General features: G+C 33.8%; 1 protein-coding gene across 3 annotated transcripts in view; it reads left to right on the forward strand.

The window, feature by feature from the left end:
• Rbm41 (RNA binding motif protein 41) overlaps window positions 1-21,824 on the forward strand; it is a 76,509-nt gene that overhangs the window by 32,984 nt on the left and 21,701 nt on the right. For 2 of the 3 annotated variants that reach the window (XM_026402662.2, XM_077793850.1), the window contains one exon: window positions 9,367-9,770. In XM_026402662.2, coding sequence (XP_026258447.1) covers window positions 9,367-9,770 — 404 coding nt within the window. Of the gene's footprint in view, window positions 1-9,366; window positions 9,771-20,496; window positions 20,934-21,824 lie in introns of those variants that run through there. The other variant, XM_077793851.1, reaches the window with a different exon arrangement.

The raw sequence follows: 21,824 nt of genomic DNA on the forward strand, positions 1-21,824 counted from the left end.
TGGACATATACTCTGTACTCTGTAGTGGCTATCTCAATTTATATCCCCATCAAGAGCATGCAAAGGTTTTCTTTTCTCCAGAGTCTCACCAGCACTTGTTATATAGTTAGTCTTTTTGAAATTACCATTGTTACTGGAATGAGGTAATATCTCATTATGGTTTTGATTTGCATTTCCCTGATGATTATTGGTGTTGACCATTCTTTCATGTACTTGTTGGTTATTGTATATCTTATTTCAGTTTGTTTTTTAACTATTGAGTTTTTGAAATATTTTACATAGTCTTGATTTCAACTCTTTGTCAGATATATACATTGCAAATATTTTATCCCATCTGTAGATTCTGTCTATACTCTGTTGAGTATTCCTTTGTTTTGCAGAAGTTTTTCAGTTTTATATAATCTATTTTTGCTTTCATTTCCTGTGCTTCTGGGGTCTTATTAAAAAAAAAAAATCTTACCCACTCCAATGCCCTGAAGAAGAAAACATATAAAACTGTTTTCTTCTAACAGTTTTATAGGTTCAGGTCTTACACTCAAGTTTTTAATCCATTTTGAGTTGATCTTTGTAACTGGGGAAAGTACGGACCTAGCTTCATTCTTCCATATGTGGACATCCAATTTTCCCAAAACTTTTATTGAAAAGAATGTCCTTTTTCCAAAGTGTGTTCTTAGAACATTTTCCATTTTCTTTTTCTTTCTTTCTTTTTCTTTTCTTTTCTTTTTTTTTTTTTTTTTTTGGTACTAGAGAGTGAATCCAGGGTCACTTAAACAATGAGCCACATCCCCAGCCCTATTTTGTATTTTATTTAGAGATAGCATCTCACTGAGTTACTTACGGCCTTGCTAAGTTGCTGAGGCTGGCTTTCAACTCACAATCCTCCTGCCTCAGCCCCCCAAATCCCTGGGATTATAGTCATGCACCACCACACCCAGCTATTCTTAGAATATTTTTTGGAAATAAATTGGCTGTAGTTTTGTGAGTTTTCTTTAGGTTCTCTATTCTGTTCCATTGATCTATGTGTTTGTGTTAGTACCATGCTGTTGTGATTACTATAGCTTTGTAGTTGTTTTGAATTCAAGTAACATAATGCCTCCTACTTTTTATTGGCACATTATAATTATACATAACAGTGGGATTTGTTATAATCAAATATGCACACAATAAAACAGTATAATCAGGTCAATTTCATTTCCCAGTACTTCCCTTTTCCCTCCCCTCCCTCCCCCTTATCCCCTTCTTCTGTTCTACTGATCTCCCTTTTATTTTTTTAAAAATTTGTTCTAATTAGTTATATGTGACCATAGAATACATTTTGACCCATTATATACAAATGGACCACACCTTCTTATTCCTCTGGCTGTACATGGTGCAGAGTCACACCAGTAGTGTAATCATACATGTATGTAGGGTAATAATATCTGTCTCATTCTACTATCCTTCCCATCCCCACAACCCCACCCCTCCCCTCACTCTCCTCTGCACAATCCAAAGTAAAGTTCCTTCATTATCCTCTACCCCGCCCGCAACATGGATCAGCATCTGCTTTTCAGAGAAAATGTTTGGCCTTTGATTTTTGGAATTGGTTTATTTCATTTAGCATGATATTCTGTAGCTCCATCAATAATAATAATAATAATAATAATAATAAATACTTTATTCTTTTTTATTTAAAGTGGCTTGGTTATTCAGGGGTTTTTATGGTTTTATATAAATTTTAGAATTGTTGTTTCTAGTTCTTTGAAGACTGTTTTTACTATGTCAAGATACATTCCTTATATGTCTAATTTGTTCAGTATATTTTAACATGAGGGAACATTGAATTTTACCAAATGCCTTTTCTGCAACTATTGAGATGATTGTATAGCTTTTTGCCCTTCTTTCTCTTGCTGCAGTTTGTCACATTTATTGATTTGCATGTATTGAACCATTCTTGCATCCCTGGGATAAATCCCACTTGATCATGTTAAATAACATTTTAAATGTGTTGTTGGAGTCTCTTGACTAGTGTTTTGTTGAGGATTTTTGCACCTGGGTTCATCAAGAATATTTGCCTGTACTTCATTGTTATGTCCTTATTTGGTTTTGGTATCTGGGTCATGCTGATTTACTCTATCAATTTGTTCATTTCCTCTAGATTATCATATTTATCAAAATACAGTTGCTAATAATGAAGTCTAATAATCATGTGTGTTTTTGTAGTGTCAGTTGTTTTCATTTCTGATTTTGAGTCTTCTTAAGTACGCTACATGAAGTATTGTTTATTTTATCTTTTTGAAGAATCATTTGTTTCATTGATCTCTTTTTTTTTAGTCTCTTTATTTCTGTTGTGATTGATGTTATTTCTTCTACTAATTTTGGCTTTAGTGTCTTCTTGCTATTCTAGTTCCTTGAGATGCAGTGTTAAACTTTTTATCTGAGATCTTTCTACTCTACTGACGTAGGCATCAATTGTTATAAACTTCCCTCCTGGTACTGTTTTCATTGTATACAATAGGTTGAGTCTGTTACATCTCCATTTTCATTGTTTTAGTAATTTTTAAATTCCCTTCTTGATTTCTTCCTTGATCCATTGGTTGTTCAAAAGTAAGTTGTTTAATATCAATGGCTTTATATAATTTGCAAAGTTCTGCATAATATTGATTTCTAACTTTATTGCATTGTGCTGAGAAAAGATACTCAATGTTATTTCAGTTTTTAAAATTTATTGAGACTTGTTTTGTGACCTATCATATGATCCATCATCCTGTTTAATGTTCCATGTGCTGATGAGAAAATATCTAACTGTTGGAAGAAATGTTCTATAGATGTCTATTAGGTCCATTTGGTATAGGGTAAATACAGCTCTGTTTCTTTGTTGATATTCTGTCTGATGATCTGTCTATTACTGAAAGTGGGGTATTAAAAGTCTCCAGCAATTAATATTGGAATCCATCTCTCCCTTTCAGTCTATTAATACCTGCTTTATATATATGGGTACTCTGATGTTGGGTGCATATATTTTTAGAATTATTTCTTCTTTCTGAATCAAAACCGTTTATCATTATATAATGACATTCCTTGTTTCTTCTTGGTGTATTTGATTTATAGTTGATTTTATCTGATATTAGTATGGGTACTCCTGCCTCTATTCACATGAAATATCTTATTCTAGCCCTTCACTTTCAGTCTATGTATACCTTACAGGTGAAATGAATTTCTTATAAGCAGCATATAGTTGGATCTTGTTTTTCATCCATTCAGTCATTCTATGTCTTTTAGAATTTTTAGTCTATTTAGATTCATAGTAATTATTGATAGATAAGATATTACTGTAGCCATTTGTAATTTGTCTTCTTTTTATTGATTTTAATTTTTTTTAAATACACGACAGCAGAATGGATTATGTAACTTGTTTTCTAGTTTCGTTGTAGTTTATTCTCTTTCCCTCTCATAGTCTTTCTTTACGATTAGATGAATTTATTCTAGTAGTGTGTTTTGATAACTTGCTTATTATTTTTAGTTTGTGTATTACAGATTTTTGTTTTATGATTACAATGAGACTTACAAAAATATCTTTTGATTATAACAAGCTATTTTGAAATAGCAATTTGATATGATCATAAGGATGGTAACAAACAAATGAACAAAAGAACAAGAGAAAGTATACTCATAATAAAACTCTCCAGTCATGTTTTGTTCCTCTTCACATTTTGAATTTTATGTCATTTAACATAATGTACATATTATTTTATTTGTTTTTGGTCTTCATACTTAAGATATTGAATTGTTTTTGCTTCATGCTTATTATTCAGAACATTCTGAATTTGTTTGTATAATTACTCGTACCAGTAAGTTTTATGCCTTTCTGTATTTCCTCCTTATTCATCAATGTCTGTTTCTTTCAATTTTAAGAACATTCTTTGACATTTCTCAAAGAATAGGCATGGTGGAGATATTTCCTCTCAGCTTCTGTTTGTCTGGGAAAGCCATTGACTCTTCTCCATATCTAAAGGGTAGCTTTGTTGGGTACAGTATTCTTGGCTGAGAATTCTCCCCTTCAATGCATTGAAAATCATATATTTTCAAAAAGCCAGTCTTCAAATTTGCTGATTTTTAAAATTCTGTTTGATATTTCCTGCTGTTGATGCCTTCTATTACATTTTTAATTTTGCTAAGTGCTTTTTTCAGCTCAAGAATTTCTGTTTTCTGGGCATGGTGGTGCATACTTGTAATCCCAGTGACTCAGGAGGCTGAGGCAGGAGGATTACAAGTTTGAGGCCAGCTTCAGCAGAATAGTGAGGCAATAAGAAACTTAGAAAGACCCTATCTCAAAATATAAAATGGATGTGACTCAATGATTAAGCATTCCTGGGTTCAAACTCCAGCACCAAAAAAAAAAAAAAAAAAAGAATATCTGTTTTTGTTTTTTTTTTTTCCCCCTTCAGTGCTGGGATCAAACCATCAAACCAGGCTTCATGCAATGCCTAGCAAGCACTCTATTACTGTGCTGCATCCCAGCTCTCGGTTTAATTTTTTTAAATTGCTTTCATCTCTCTGTTAAGTTTCTCTGAGAGTATTTATGTCTCTGTGTTTTCTTCAAACTCATTGAGTTTCCTTAAGACAGCTATTTTAATTCTCTATGTGAGATGTTCCCATAGTGATTACTGTCTGGTCAGTTTCTGGCACCTTGTTTTGAGTCGTAGGTGAGGTCATGGTTTCCTAAAAGCCTTTGATGCTTGTTGGTATGGCAGTGATGTCTGGGCATTGGAAGGTCACATTTTATTCCATTCTTCCTTATATGGCTTTGTTTATTCCTGTTTTTCCAGAAATCCTAAGCAGCCTGCTTATTGTCTCTGATCCTACAGTCACTTTTACTGCTTCAGCACTAGATGACACCCAGGGCCAGATTTGCCAGGAGTTTGCTCTTTGTGTATTGTCACTATTTCATTATTGGAAGGAAACCCAAGCCTAGGTGTCTACCAAATAGACCTAACCCTAAACCTTAACTTGCTGTGTTGTTCAGAAATAAGAGATTACCTACAGAGAGTGATCTGTCCCCATAAGCTTCTTCCTGGAGCCAGTGTAGGCATAGATGCCTCATTCACAGTTAATGGCCTGTGGTCAGTCACTGCAGAATTCTTCCCAGCTCTGGGCAGTGTCGCTGAATGAGCTGCCTTGGGTTCTTATGTCACTCTCGGTACCACCAAAGCCACCAAGCTGTGTCACATCCTAAGCCCACACCCCACCAAGATCAGCACAACACTGAGTTAAGACCAAGGCCTACACTGCTGTGGGCTACTTACTGCTGAAGTAGACTCATGGCCTAAGACTGCTGCAACCAGCCAAAGGCGATGCTTGCTGGAATAGAATTGCAATAGATAGGGACCATGTGTCTTCCTCTGATATTGGAGCTATGTCAAAGACTCCACCCATAGGTTGGATGGGGCCCATTAAGATCTACACTGTGTTAGGTTTCACAAGCCCAGCATTAAGTTCTAAACTGAGTTCTTATCTTTATTGCCCTATCCTAACCCCAGCAAATGAAGTCTTTCAGCAGGCTATGCTGCCCAAGATTGGAGTAGTATTGGCCAGTCCCTTGGCCACCTGGGCTGATGCTATTGCTAGGTTGTGCCTGAGTCTCACAGCCACATGGACCAGGGTTACACTTAGGCCCATGCTACGCTGTTGCTGATGCAGGGTGAAACACAAGTATGTCTCACTGGAATTCAGATCTTTGCTTGGTGTTATGGCTGTTACAGAGCTCTGTCAGTGAATATTGGTCTGGAGATAGCTGTGCTGCCTGAGGTTGGGGGATGGGTAGTGGAGACAGTCCCTTGGCCACCAAGGCTGATGCTAAGCTGAGTTGCACCTGAATTTCACTTCTGCAGGGGCCTACAGGGACTTGGGGAGGAGGGTGGTTGTTCCCTAGGCTCACTTCAAGGCTGAAACTGACGCAGTCCAAAACTTGGGTCTGTCCTACAGGCAGGCAGATTTCCATCTGGTGCCAGAGCTGATCTGGAGGCTCTGTGGACTCTGACTTGTGTGCAAGGCCTTCTGTTTCTGCTGAGTGCTGAGTCTCACCACAGTGGTCTGGATCTGGGCTTCAAGGCCAAGCCCTGAGCTAACTTTTTTGTCTTGCTCCCTAAGGGTAGGTGTAAGCTTCCTCCCTACTCTGACACTGAGTTTGGAGGAGGGGTTCTGGAAGCATTCTCTTTACCACCTGGCCTAATGCAGTTCCTGAAACTAAGTTCACAGGTTATCAGTCTGGCAGTAGGGGTCATTTGTTTTGCTCAGCACTGGATTTCACCATGGAGGACCTGTGGTATTGGGTTTCAAGTCTAAGTCCTCAACTTAATTATTTATCTGTTTCCCATGTGGGAAGTGCCTCTCTCCAGGGTGGGCTGCTTAGAGTTTGAAGAGGGGTACAGCAATTCTTCCCTTCCTGCCTTCCTCAATGCATCTTTTCATTTTGTTATACTAAAAGCAGGTGCTATGATCTCTTACCTCAATTGCATATCTCTTGTGCTAGAAAGTTTGGTACATGAATAGCTATTCAACTTGGTGGGTGTATCTCTTGGGTGAAATTGCCAGAGGATCTTAATGAGCCACCTTCTTGCTCAGTAGTGCCAGGGATCTTTATTTATTGCTATAACCCCCAAACCCAAAAATAATTCCTGTCATATCATGGTCATTGAACGAGTATTTTTGAGTGTAAACATTGTATATTCATTTAATTCCAGTTGCTCTCTAACCTCAGGGACATGTATCATTGGCATTCTTTTTCAGTTTTTCCAGTGTCTGTTTTCTCTATGTGTTTAATTCCCTTCTAAACTTGAATTTCCCTGAATTATAATATGGTTGAGCACTTTTGCAAACATTTATTAGCTATACATAATTATAAGATACCTCTTCAGTATTTGCTCATTTTCCTAATGGTTGTCTTTATCTTTTTCTTATTGATATGTAGGACATTTTTATTTATCTGGATTCAAGCTTTTAGTTATTTGTGTAGTAAATACCTTTTTAAAATTCTTTGGCTTTTCTGTCTCTTGATGACATTTTTTTGATGAACAAAAGTTCCTAATTTTAACATGGTTGAATTTACTGATTTTTTCTTTAATTGTTAGTGCTTTTTGTGTCCTAAGAAATATTTCTATAAATACTCTTAGGCCTTGCTGGTGGAAATACAGAAGAGTATAACTCCTACAGAGCAAAATCCAATAATATATAGAAAAATTACATGCACATTTATCCTTTGTCTCAGCAATTTTACTTCTTAGAATCTGTTTCAAAGATATTCTATAAAAGTACCAAATCCCATATACACAAGGCTATTGTTTCAAAGCATTATTCATAACAGCATAAGACTGGATATAAAACCAATATTTATCGGGGGACCAGTTGAACAAACTATTGTACATCCACACAATGGAATACTGTACAAATACAAGAAGGAAGAAGAGCTCTATACATTAATATGGAATTACTTCTAGGATATATTGTTAAGTGCACAAAAGTTGTAGAACAGTATTTATAATAAGTTACCTTTATGAAGGAAAAGGTATAACTAATGAATTTTATATATGTGTGTATGTTTGTATGTGTGTGTGTGCTTATTTGCTTATATTTTTAAAAAAGAAACAAAGGAGCCATAAGCCAAACTTAATAAGAAATATTATTAATGGGGAAGGAAGGGAATGGGATGAAGGGAACAGAGATGGAAGTGACACATCTGTGAAGGTACTGTATGACAGTTTTCACTTTTGATCCATGTAAATGTTTTGCATAATTTAAAATTTTAATTACAAAAGGACATAGGGCTGGGGGATGTAGCTCCAAGTAGAGTGCTTGCTTAGTGTGCACAAGGTGAGGCCCTGAGTTCAGTCCCCAGTACCACACACACAAAAAGTGGAGAAGGGGATAAATTCATAAAATTCAAAAACAACTTCAAGCAAATAAACCTGATGATAAAGTTGTAACATAACTACACAGAGAAACAATTACTTAAAATGACTTTAATACCTGTATATCCCCAATAAGGTTTAATTTAAAGGCAGAGTAACTGAAAAGAAATATAAAACTGTATTCAGTAGCTTTATTGTTGATAGTGCTATTAGTACTGTATTTGAAATTCTAAAATTCTATAAGTGAATTGTTGTAGGTAGACATTAATAAGTAATTTTGTTATTATTAGAATCCAGTGTCTTAAGCATACAAGATACATGTCTAAAATCAAAAAGTTTAAGTAAAAACCTTGTAATCTTAAATCTGAATTAGAATTACTTATATGAACTTGTGATCTATTTTTTTTATATGTGTTAATTTTGCCCACTAAGTAGGGCTGGAAACAACAACTCAATACCGATGAACACAGGTAGTAACATACCCTGGTTTCTAAATACCACTTCTCACTGAAAGGAACCAGGGGTCAAGTATTTCAGGTTTAGGTTAAGAAATGTGTGAGATAAGCCTGGGCTGTCATGCTGTGCCAGAAAATCAAGGCAATACAGGAGCTTATTTGGAAGGACACATCTATCTATAAAAGATTCTTGCATAAAATACTGAACATGAACTTCATCAAATATTTAGATCAGCACTGTTCAGTACAATGCTCTGTAATTATGTAAATGGACTTTGTCTATTCTGTCTAGTATGGTATACATTAGCCACATGTAGCTATTGAACATTTGAAACTTGCTAAGTTTCACTGAGTAATTCATACTAAAAACTTAAACAGACACATATGGCCAGTGGGTATTGTATTATATAGCATACCTTTACATTTAACTGCCCAGAAATAGAGAAGCTTGAGGAACAAGTGAATACTATCAGGAAACAATTCATCCTATTCATTTGTGCATAGAACAAATAATATTTCTCTACTAAATCAATGAAAGGACTAGAAAATAAGTTAGAGGGGTGGAAAGGAAGGGGAACTGTTTTAGAATGAAAGAGATTTAAGAGTTGTAACATCCAAAGACTGATTTAGATCCTGAATTAAATAACCAAGTGCAAAAAAAATCTTTGAAATAATAAAGGCAATTCATATATGAATTCAGTATTTAATGATAGTAAGGAACTGTATCAATTTGGTTAAGTGTGATAATGCCATACTCATTGTATTTTTCAAACATCCTTATCAATGAGAGGTACATATACTTGTATGATCCTGAGAGTCCTAGGTGCCTCATTTACCTGGCCATCATTCTGGCCTTGCTTGAGATGCACTATAATAAGATAGTTATATATCAGTGTCGTTTGTCACAAGTTGTAAAGACTTTCCCAGCAGAATTGCTAATTGGAGATCCATGATTTAATTTTTATTTGTTAAAGATTGTGCTGGTAGGCTTTGTAGAACTTCCGTATCTCTTTGTCTTGATCCAGATGAACCCCCAAAGAAGAACAAAGGTGATCCCATGAACAACCTGGAAAGTTTTTACCAAGAGATGATAATGAAAAAACGTCTTGAAGAGTTCCAACTTATGAGAGGTGAACCCTTTGCTTCCCACTCACTGGTCTCAGCCACATCAGTGGGTGATAGTGACACAGCTGAGAACCCGTCACTACTCCAGGACAAGGGAAAACAGGCAGCACAGGGTAAAGGTCCCAGTCTCCATGTGACAAAAGTTATTGATTTTTCACCTGAGCAGTGTTGGACTGGGCCTAAGAAGCTGACGCAGCCAATAGAATTTGTCCCAGAAGATGAGATCCAGAGAAATCGTTTGTCAGAGGAAGAGATCCGAAAAATTCCTATGTTTTCTTCATATAATCCAGGGGAACCAAACAAGGTATAGGCCAAACCAAGGAAAACAACATGGGTTGTTTTCATTTTTTATTTACTTCTACCAAAAATAATATTTTAAAGTTAACTTTGATTATACCAAAGATCATGACATAGGCATAGTGATTGTGTTTATCCTTAACCTTGACTATTCGTTCTCTGCATAGTATATAAGTAGCATATTCCCATGATGTTCTTTGTGCTTGTCTTAGGTCCTAAATTACCCTTAAAATTTTAACAAAATCTTGATGACATGCTAGTTCTACCTATTAGAAGCCCTTAATTGAAGGAAAAATAACTTCTAATTTCTTAGACTAGCAATAATCAATTATTATTCATAGGTCCACCATAACTGGTAGCCATGATGCTTCTGGAATTAGTCAATAATGATTGACCAACTGGTTGTAAGTAGAGTTAACTGTTGGTTACCATGTGAGTTTTCAGTTCAGAATGTTCTACCTGACTTTCATGTGACATGACTTAAGTTTCTGTAAGCAAAGACACAAAATGAAAACATGAGTCCTCTGAGCTTTGAGAAATTGGCAACAAATTAACATTATGTATTATCCTTGTTTTATAGATCAAATCATTATTTCATGTGCATAATATATGTAACATCTGAAATGGAAAACTCATTACCATATTATGCAATAAGGCAACATAAGCTCTTAAAGAATTATTATACTGTGTCTAATTTAAAATACAAAACAAAATAATAATGCCAGTTTCTGACTGTCCCTGAATTTTAAAAAAAGCATTATAGATGAGGGACATTAATTATTTTCCTCTGTGTGACTCATTTCTAATGTTTTTTCTATTTGTTCAAGGGTAACTTGATTTTTATTTAGTTTACCAAAGGTTATATAAAATACTATAGCAAGCCCCTGTGTACCTAGTAGCCATATTTATCAAATCTTAATAGTTTCTGTATTTTGTTAATCAAAAAAACTGTAAAGCATTATAGATACACCTTACCAATCCCATTTGCCTTTCCAGATAATTACTATCCTGAATTTGCTATTCCATTTCTGTGAACATTTTTAGGCCTTTGTTATGTATCTATATATAGATGGTTCCTGATTTATGATGGCTCAACTTATGATTTTTGACTTTATGATTGTGTGAAAGCAATGAGCATTCTGTAGAAACTGTACTCTGAATTTTGAATTTTGTTTTTTCCTCTAATCTAATGATATGTAGTATAGTACACTCTTGTGATGCTGGGCAGCCACAGTAAGCCGTAGCACTCAGTCAGCCATGCAGTCATGAAGGGAAACAACTGATACTCTACAGTGAACTATTTTGCTAAGTTATAATGTTCCACATTATAACTTAATGCATTTCTAAATTAAGATATTTTTAACTTACAATGGGGTTATGGGTACATAACCCCATTGTAAGTCAAGGAACATCTATATTCATAAACAACATAGTTTTCTGTATTTTAAGACTACATAGATGAAGTCATACACTATATAGTTTTATATAACATGCTTTTTTTGACTCAATATATGCAATGTTTTTAAAATTTATTTCTAATGATACAAAGACTTATTTAGTATTACATTGTAGAAATATTCTATAATTAGTTTATCCATTTTCCTGAACATTTGTCCTTTCCATTAGTTTACTATTACAGATAATTCTGTAATAAACATTGTGTATTTCTCATTGTACATATGCAAGAGTTTATGAATGACAGTGTTTTTCAAACTTAGATTACAATTAGTAGGTCACAATCAGTTTCTTTTTTTAAATCAAGTGAAAGAGAATAGAAAATACCAAAGTATGTTTCATACAGTTAGAGTAATTGCTCTTTCTTAAAGCTTTTATTTTATTGTGTGCGCATGTGCTTTAGAGAGAGAGAGAGAGAGAGAGGAAGAAAGAGGGGGAGAGATGTGTGTGGGCCATAATGTAAAATCTAATTCTTCCTGGAGATCTCAGTCAAAAAAGTTGGAAAAGTGTCACTCTTTTGCAGTGGTTCTTACATTGTTAGTGTTCATCAGAATCACCTGAGGGACTTAATAAAACAGATTGCTGGGCTTCACCCCCAGAATTTTTTACTCAATAGATCTAGAGTAGGGCATGAAAATTTATATTTTCAGCAAGTTCCCAGGAGATACTGATGCTGCAGGTCTGAGAGTGACATTCTAAGAGTTACTGTTCTTCGTTTGTTACCTAGGAGTGGAATTACTATGATATGGGATATGCATATCTTCAGGCAGGATTTCAGATTCCCCTTCACATCTTTGCAAAGACTTTATAGCATTAGACTTTTAATTTTGCTAGTCTAGTTGGTTTGAAATGATATCTCATTATTTTAATTTGCATGTTCCTGGTTTCCAGTGAATTTATACTTTTATTCATATATTAGACCTTCATCAACACTCTGAATTAGCTTTTCCATTCCTTTGCCCATCAATCCTTCTAGACATGAATGATTGATTTAGCAAATGTCTTCTCCCAGTAGATAGCTTACCTTTACCACATTGTTTCTGATATTTTTTGTTGACTTTCATTTTAATGTTATCTAATTATTGTTATTTTTTGGATGATTTGTGCTTTTCTGAGTCATTTTAAGGAAACCCTTCTCTACAAATCAATAAGAAACACACAACCCTATTAAAAATGGGTAGAATATATAAACAGGCAATTCACAGGGGCAAAAATTGAATGGCCAATAAATTTAAGAAATCTCATTAGTAATCAAGAAAATGCAAATTTAAAACCCAATGATGGTTTGTGGTTATAGCTTGTGGAAGAGCACTTGCCTAGCGTGCATGAGGCACTGGGTTCGATCCTCAGAACCACATAAAATAAATAAAATAAAGGTATGAAAAACGATATATACCATTCAATACCTAGAACATTGGCATACATTTAAAGGCATGACAATGCCAACTGTTAGTGAATATGTGGAATAAGAATTCTGAAATACCATTGAGGGAATATAAATATGTATACCCACTTTTAAGAACACCGTGACAGTATGTCAGAATACACTCTACTTTTGTGTATACTTAAAAAGAACAACAACAAAAAGAACACCATGACAATATCTAGTAAAACTGAAAATGCTCCAGCACCATCAGTCAGCAGTCATGCATCTAGGCATCTATCCCGGGAAAAATCTTGCACATGCACATTAGATTTCACAAGGGTATTTATAGTATCATTTGCAAACAGTACACATGCTCATCATTAGGAGAATGGATTAAGCATGGTATATTCATAAAATGAATACCATATAATAGAGAGTTAATAAAATAGAATTACAGACATCCACATTGATGAAACCCACAAATATAATTTTGAATAAAAAATGTTGCAGACTCTTCCTTTCAGGTTCAACATCTCAAGTGCTTGGAAGTCATTACTCCTATCTTACAAGAAGAAATAGCTTAATGAACTAAAAATCAATGAATTTTTCTGAGCACATCAGATAATTAGTCACAGGGCAAACTACAACCCTGAAATCTGGAAAGATAGATAATTATAGGAAATCACATCCCAAATCTGCTTATAGGAATAGAAGACACTGGAGCCATAAACTGATAGGAACAGATAGCAATAACTGACAAATTGGTGGAGTTGGAATGTAGAGTAGTGTAGGAGTGATAAATCCCTGTCAGTTGAAATCTAAACTGACCCCCACATCTTAATGACTTTTACTTCCAGTGGCCCTACAGGCTCTAAACAGATTAATAAAATTTGGCTCAGTTCTTATTACTTGATAATTCACATCTGGCTACAGCCCCACCCCACCCCATTAGAAAGCATGCTCAAAAAAAAAAAAAATAAAACAGACTTGAGGAGATAAAACAAGCATGAGAACAAAATTCAAGATGTGACACAAGTTTTTGAATTAGCAGATATAAAATTTAAATATCTATGATTAGTATAGTAAGGAGTCTACTAGTAAAATTAGAGAGCATGCAAGAGCAGTTGGCTAATGTAAGTACAGAGGTAGAAACTCAAAGAATCAAAAGGGGATGCTAGAAATAAAACACTGCAACTGAAATGAAGAACTATTTGAAAGACTCATGAGTAAGTTGAGTAAGTTGGAAATGAGAAAGGAAATAAACAGAAAGCTTAAAGACATGGCAGTAGAAACTTCCCAAGCTGAAATACAAAGAAAATGAATAGAACAAATGGAACAGAATAGCTTAGCACTATGGGACAATTCCAAAAGGAATAACATATACCTTATTGAAATACCAAAAGAAGAAGAAGAGAAAAAGGAGGAGATAATTTTGGAGTAGTAATGGCTGAAAATTTTCTGAAACTAATGACAGACAACAAACCACACATCCAGGAAGTTGGAAAACATTAGGCAGGATAAATATAAAAAACCACTCCCAAGCATAACTTGTTCAAACTACAGAAAGCCAAAGACAGAAAAAGTTTTAAACCAGCCAGAGAAAATAAAATTTTTACCAATATAGGAACAAAGATTAGAATTTCGTAAAACTGCTCATCAGGTAAGAAGTTCTAGTATTGAGGAGAGAAAAACTCACCCACCTAGAATTCTTTATCCAGAAAAATGATCCTTCAAAAGTGAAGGAAGGGTCTGGGGTTGTTGTTCAGTGGTAGAATGCTTGCCTATCATGTGTGAGGCACTCGGTTTGATCTTCATCACAACATAAAAATAAATAAAATAAAAATATTATGTCTGTCTACAATTATTTTTTTAAAGTGAAGGAAAAATAATAAATAATTTTTCAGACAAAGACAGGGAATTTGTCACCAAAAAAAATGTTCTCCAAGGAGAAGGAAAATTATATAAATCAAAACTCAGATCTGCATAAAGAAAGAGCATAAGAGAAGGACACATGAAAGTTAATAAAATTGTTTTATTTTCTCATTTCAAAATTATCTAACTTTTCAAAGTAATTAAAATAATGTTTTGTATGATTATAACATGGATAAAGTGAGATGAATAACAACAATATATGTATGTGTGTGTCTGTTTATTATATATACATATATATGTACATATATTGTGTATATATATGTATATATACACACACGCATACATACATACGTATATGATCACTCACACACACAATCCCTGAAATAAGACAGTGTTATTTAAAAGTGGACTTACATTACTTGAAAATGTATGTTGCAAACTCTAAGGCAACCATTACAAAATTATAGAAGGAAGTAGGCTATGAGAGGGGTGAAAATGGAATCATACAAAATCATACCCATCCTTTACGTTCTTTTCCAGAAAATGGAAGCAGAAGGAATACTTCTTACTTCATTTGATGAGATACGCCTTAGCTCAATACCAAAGCCAGATAAAGATATTACAGTAAAGGAAAATTAGAGACAAGTATTATTCATGTGCACTAGAAGGAAATATCCTAAACAGTAAGAAAATCAAAAAATTTCATTGAAATCAAAATCATAATAGAGAATCAAATCCAATAGTATATCAAAATAATTACACACTGTTATCAACTGAAATTTATTTCAGATATCCAAATAATAATCTGGATTATTATTATCTGATATGGCTCAGCACTTGAAAATCAAGTATTGTAATCTAACACATGGATAGACTTAAGAAGAAAAATCATACTCATTTGAGTTGAGGTAGAAACAATATTTTTAAAAATCTTAGCCTCCATTTATGATTAAATCTTGGCAATCTAGGGTAGAGGAGAACTTCCTCAAGTTGATAAAGACAATCTACAATACCCTATAGCTAATATCATCATTAACAATGAGAAACTTGATGTTTTACTTTTGATCAGGAAGAAGGCAAAAATGTTTCCACTCTCCACCTCTTTTTGACATTGTATAGAAAACACTAGCCAGTGAAATAAAACAAAAATTTTGAAAATGTATAGATTGGGAAAGGAAAAATAAAACTGTCTTTGCTCACAGGCAACATCTCTATCTGTAGAAAATCAAAGAATTGACTAAAATCCAGGACTAGTGAGTATTAGTTGGAAGACACAAGGTTTATATATAAAAGTCAATTGTTTTTCTATATAACAGAACTTAATAATTGGAATTTGAAACTAAAAACAACACTGCTTACAACAGCATCAAAAAGAAAGATTTAGGTATAAATTTAACAGAATATATACATAGGATCTATATGCAGAAAAGTGTAAAACTGATAAAAATTTTAAAAGATCAAAGTAAATGCAGAGGTATTTAACATTCACAGATTAAAAGACTAATATTGTTAAGATGTCATTTTTTCCAAATTAATCTGTAGATTCCATGTAGTCCCAACAAAATTCTGGCAAAATGTTTTGTCGATATTAACAAACTGATTCTAAGTTTCTTTTTATGAAAATACAAAAGATCAAGAATATCCAACCCAATGCTGGAAAAAAGAAAAACCAAGTTGGAGGACAGACACTATCTAACTTCAAGACTTACTGTAATCATTTAGTGTGGTATATGTAATTGGTGGAAAAAGATGCATAGATTACTGGAGCAAAATAGAGATCTGCAAAATTAAACCCACACAAGGGCAGTGAACTGATCTTTGTCAAAGTAATTAAATGGAAAAGGTGTAGTCTTTTCAACAAATGGTGCTATGACAACTGGAAAGTCACATGCAAAAAAATGAATCTAGACACAAACTTTTCATCCTTCATGAAAATTAACTAAAAATGGGCCATAGACTTAAATGTAGAACACAATGCTACAAAACTTCTAAAAGTAAACAGAAGAAAATAGAAATAAATAAATGAAACAGGAGAAAATAGTGATGTTTTGTTTGGTGATCCATTGTTAAGGTGTTGCACCAAAAGCACATTTTATGTAAGAAAAAAAGGTAAACTGAACTTGATTCAAATTATAGACGTGCTACATGAAAGACACCTAAGAGAATCAAGATGTGACACACTGGATGAAAATATTTGAAAAACACATGTCTGATAAGTGGCTTGTATCTAAAACACAGAGTGAACTCCCAAAATTCAACTGTAATAAAATGAACAATTCAACTTATAAATGGGCAAAAGATAAGGACACTTCATCAAAGAAGATACATATATGGCAAATAGGCCCATTGGAAAGAAACTCATCAGCATATCATCAAGAAATTGCAAAAGAATAATAAGATATCATTACACACCTACTATAATGGCTAAAATAGATAGTAAAACTAATGATACCAAATCCTGTTCATTGCTGGTGGGAATGTAAAATTGTACAATATCTTTGGATTGGCAATTTCGTATAAAACAAATAATTGTTTTATCATATTATCCAGCACTCCTACTCATTTATCCAGTGGATTTGGAAAAAAAACACACTTATGTGCACAGAAAAACTGGCATGTGAATGTTCCAAGAAGCTTTATTCATTATTGCCAAAAACTGGAAGCAATCCAGATGTCCTCCAATAGGTGAATGAATACAATCACCTTTGGTACATTTGTACAATGAAATATAATTCAGCACTAAAAAGAAACATACTATCAAGACATGTAAAGACATAAAAGAACTTTAGATGCATATTAATAAGTGAAATAAACTAGCATAGAAAGACTATATATTGTATGATTTCATTAAATGATATTCTGGAAAGTGTAAAACTCTAGAGGCACCAAAGTGATAACTGATTGCTGAGAGTTTAAGGAGAGAGAGAAAGGAGGGAGTAAATGAAGCAAGGGAGATTTTTAGGGGTGTAAAATTATTCTGCATCATATTCTACGGAGGAAGAAAGACATGCACTTGCCAAAACCTCTAAAACTGTAGAGTATAAAGAGTAATTCTTTTTATTATTATTTTTTTAGTTGTAGATGGACACAATATCTTTATTTATTTATTTTTATGTGGTGTGAGGATCGAACCCAGTGCCTCACATGTGCAAGGCAGGCACTCTACCACTGAGCTACAGCCCCAGCCCAAGAGTGATTCTTAATGTGTACAGATATTTAAAAATTATTTTGGAGAATGAGGGAAGAAAAATACTGACTGTGAGAAGAGAATCTAACTATTATTACATATATGTGGAACGACCTTATTGAAGGCATGGGGGAATGGGTGCTGACCTAAGTATCTTTGGAAATTATGTAGAGTCTGGAAAACTAAAGCCAAATGGAACTGCACATAAGCACTGTCACCTAGTTAATAAGATTGTTTCCAATCAGGGTACTGATTAGCAGTACTGATGCTGCTCTACATGCACAATTGGATGGAACAGTTAAGTAAATGGGTGGGAAATGGTGGGAGCCAGGTTTTCCACTTTGAAATTTACAGATAAGTGAAGGGAGGATATTAGGGTGATCCATGTGGTAATGATTTTATTGTTTAGGACATCAATATGAACTGTTTAGCTTAATATAGATAGAAGTAGTTATATATAGAAATATTTATATGTATATAGGGAGTAGTATACACATATTTTTGGCTATGTGAACCAAGCAAGCCCAACACAGGACCCTACAATGAGCTTTCTCAGAATTAATATTGGCTTTTAATACCATTCTCTAATAAAATAACCAGGGATCCTTGGAGAGATGGCTGCTGCTAGTACTAATGCAGGAAGTACACAAGATGAATCTTGTGCATCTTGTAATGCCAGAAAGTAAAGAAGTACTAAAAAGAACAACAGCATAAAACCATTGTTGGGAGTACATCAAAGGAATGCAAAAGCCTATTAAAAGAATTTCCAGTGATCAAAGCTAGAACTATTTGTACAACAAACTAAATTAATGTTGTATAATAATCCAAAGTATAAAATAAATATTCATGAGTTCAAGTGATAAAAATAAGTGATTGAGGAAATAAATAAATGGAAGTGAAGAGATAAATCTCCCTTGAAAAATAACTTCAGATAATTTATACAAATACTTTACCACTTTACCTCTAGGAGGGGGAGCATAACTTCTCACCACTTAGTTTTGAATTGCTCATAGCAACTTATTTCCAAAGAATACAATATGAAAAGTACTGTATTTTGGAGTAGTAATGGCTACTCCAAGGAAATACCAGGGAGAACTCCATCCTCTATTATTGCTTAGAGATTCTGTTTTTGTTTCCAGGTATGTTTATCTTGTCTTGGAGCCTAGCAGTATCTTTGAAATATTACATACACACACACACACACACACACACACACACATCAATATATGTCTGCTGTGGCTATATACATACGTGAACACGTGTATATGAATATTTATTTTTGTATATGTACAATTTTGTAGCACAGAGCATGCCTCCAAGCTAGAACTGACAGAACTACATTGACCAGAAGTCTTTTTTGTTTAATGCTCATATCAAAGGGAACAGTCTTAGTATGGATCTTTCCCAATGGGTGAAAAAATTAGAGTATGTTTTTACATACCCCTTTCTATAGTTATTTAATTTGGTGGTGCTTTCCTGATATTTATTTGAGAGCCAATACACAAGTTCACCGGAAATTACTGAAATGAATCACAAGTCAATTATTCTATGGCCTTACCTTTAAGATATAAGCATACATAAATGCTAAATGTTAACATCTAGCTCTTTAAAATTTTGAGACAAAGATTCTACTGCTTATTACCAGTATTTAATATATTTTTCATACATTTCAGTGGTTACATCATTTGTTTCCATTTTTAGCTATTTGCTTTTACTGTTCCTGTCTGAATTCTTCCTTATTCCTTCAGTCTTTAAAAAGGACATAATTAATGCTAAATATATAAAATCTTTTTTTCTCCTCCATTTTCTTTTTATTGTGTTTAAAGAGTACATTGGACCTACCCTTTTAACAAATTTTAAGTGTCCAATACAGTATTATTAATTATAAGCACAATGTCATACAGCAAATCTATGAAACATTTTTATCTTGGATTACTGAAACATTGAGCAGCAACCATTTTCCCTCCCAGCCCCTGGCAACCAAGTTTGACTACTTTTGATATTCATATAAGTAGAATCTGTGATGAGCTTAGATCCCTTAGCATACAGTCCTTAAGGTTTGTCTTTATTATAGAATATGACAGGGTTATCTTATTTTTAAGACTGAATAATACACCATTGTATGTATATGCCACTTTTTCTTTATTCATTCATCAGTGGACATTGAGATTATGCCCACCTCTTCTTGGCTATTGTGAATAATGCAGCAGTGAACATTAGAGTGTGTGTATCTGTTTGAGATCCTGATTTCAACTCTTTTGGATAAATCAGCAGAAATGAGTTTGGATTGTATGATAGTTATATTTTTATTTTTCAGAGGAACTTCCTTATTGTTCTCCACTGCAGATGCACTATCTTATATTCCCTTCAACAGTGTGCAAGTGTTCCACTTTCTCTGTATCCTTCCCAGCACTTGCTATTTCTGAGTTTTTTTCAAATAATGGCCATCTCAATAGGCATAACGTGATAACCTCATTGTAGTTTTGATTTGCATTTCTCTGGTGACTAATAATATTGAACATCTTTTCATATATCTGTTAGCCACTTGATATCTTCTTTAGAGAAATATTTGTTTAAGTATTTTGCTCATATTTTATTTGTGTTATTTGGTTTTATGCTATTGAGTTGTAGGAGTTCCTTATATATATTGGATTTTAACTCCTTATTAGATATATGTTTAGCAAATAATCTTTCCTATTCAATAGGTTCCTTTTTCATTCTGTTGTTTGCTTTGCAGAACTTTCTCTTTTTTGAAAATATTTTTAGTTGTAGATGAACACAATATCTTTACATTTTTAATTTGTTTTAGTTGTAGTTGGACACAATAACTTTATTTTGTTTATTTATTTTTAGGTGGTGCTGAGGATCAAACCCATCACCTCGAATGTGCTAGGCGAGTGCTCTACCGCTGAGCCACAACCCCAGCCTGACACAATACCTTTATTTATTTTTATGTGGTGCTGAGGATCTAACCCAGTGCCTCACACGTGCTAGGAAAACACTCTACCACTGAGCTATAAACCCAGACCTCTTTTTTAATTTTTTTAGTTGTCGATGGACCTTTACTTTTATTTATTTAGTTATTCATACACAGTGCTGAGGATCGAACCCATTGCCTACACATGCCAGGCAAGCGCTCTACTACTGAGCCACAACCCCAGCTCCTTGTAGAACTTTAGTTTGATATAGTTCTACTTGTCTGTTTTTTCTTTTGCTTCGTGTGTCATTGAAATCATTGCCAAGACCAATGTTAAGAAGTTTTTACTTTTTTCCCCCCTAGGAATTTTATAATTTTCTGGTGTTATATTTATATATTTAATTCATTTTAATTTGATTTCTGTATATGGTATAAGGATCTAATTTTATAATTTTGCACATGACTATCTAGTTTTCTTTATATTTTGTTGAATAAACTATTTTTGGCCCAATTTATGTTCTTGGCATACTTGTTGAATATCAGTTTACTATAGATACAGAAATTTCTAGGCTCTCTATTCTGTTCCATTGAACTATGTATCTGTTTATGACATTACACTGTTTTGATTATTGTAGCTTTGTAATATGTCTTGAGATAAGAAACTATGAGGTCTCTAGATATGTTCTTTCTCAAGATTGTTTAGGCTATTTAGGATCATTTATAGTTCCATATGAGTTTTGGGATTTTTGTTTCTCTTTCTATTTAAAATGCCATTGAAATTTTGATGGAAATTTCTATAGATCACTTTGGTAATATGACGATTTGAAAAATACTGACTTACTTTCCATGAACACATGTCATCTTTTTATTATTTATTTGTGTCTTCTTTGTTTCTACAACATATTGATATTTTCAGTGTACAATTCTTTCATCTCCTTGGTTAATTCTTTTTCGATGCTCTTATAAATGTTTTCTTAATTTCTTCTTAATATGTTCATTGTTAGTATATAGAAACACAACTGTAGGTGAGGGTTTAATTCAGTGATACAGTGCTGACCTAGTATGTAAAAGACCCTGGTTTTAATCCACAGCAGTGCAAAAAGGAAAAAAATGTACAAGAAAAATAAAGAAAAGATTTGTTCCCAGGATGTAGGCTCCCTGTTTATCTCTCTTATTGTTTCTTTTGCTGAGAAAAACTTTTTAGTTTGAGTAAGTCCCATTTGTTGATTCTAGTTGTTAACTCTTGCGCTATGGGTGTCCTATT

This window comes from Urocitellus parryii, chromosome X, assembly GCF_045843805.1.
Source record: "Urocitellus parryii isolate mUroPar1 chromosome X, mUroPar1.hap1, whole genome shotgun sequence".
Taxonomy (NCBI): domain Eukaryota; kingdom Metazoa; phylum Chordata; class Mammalia; order Rodentia; family Sciuridae; genus Urocitellus; species Urocitellus parryii.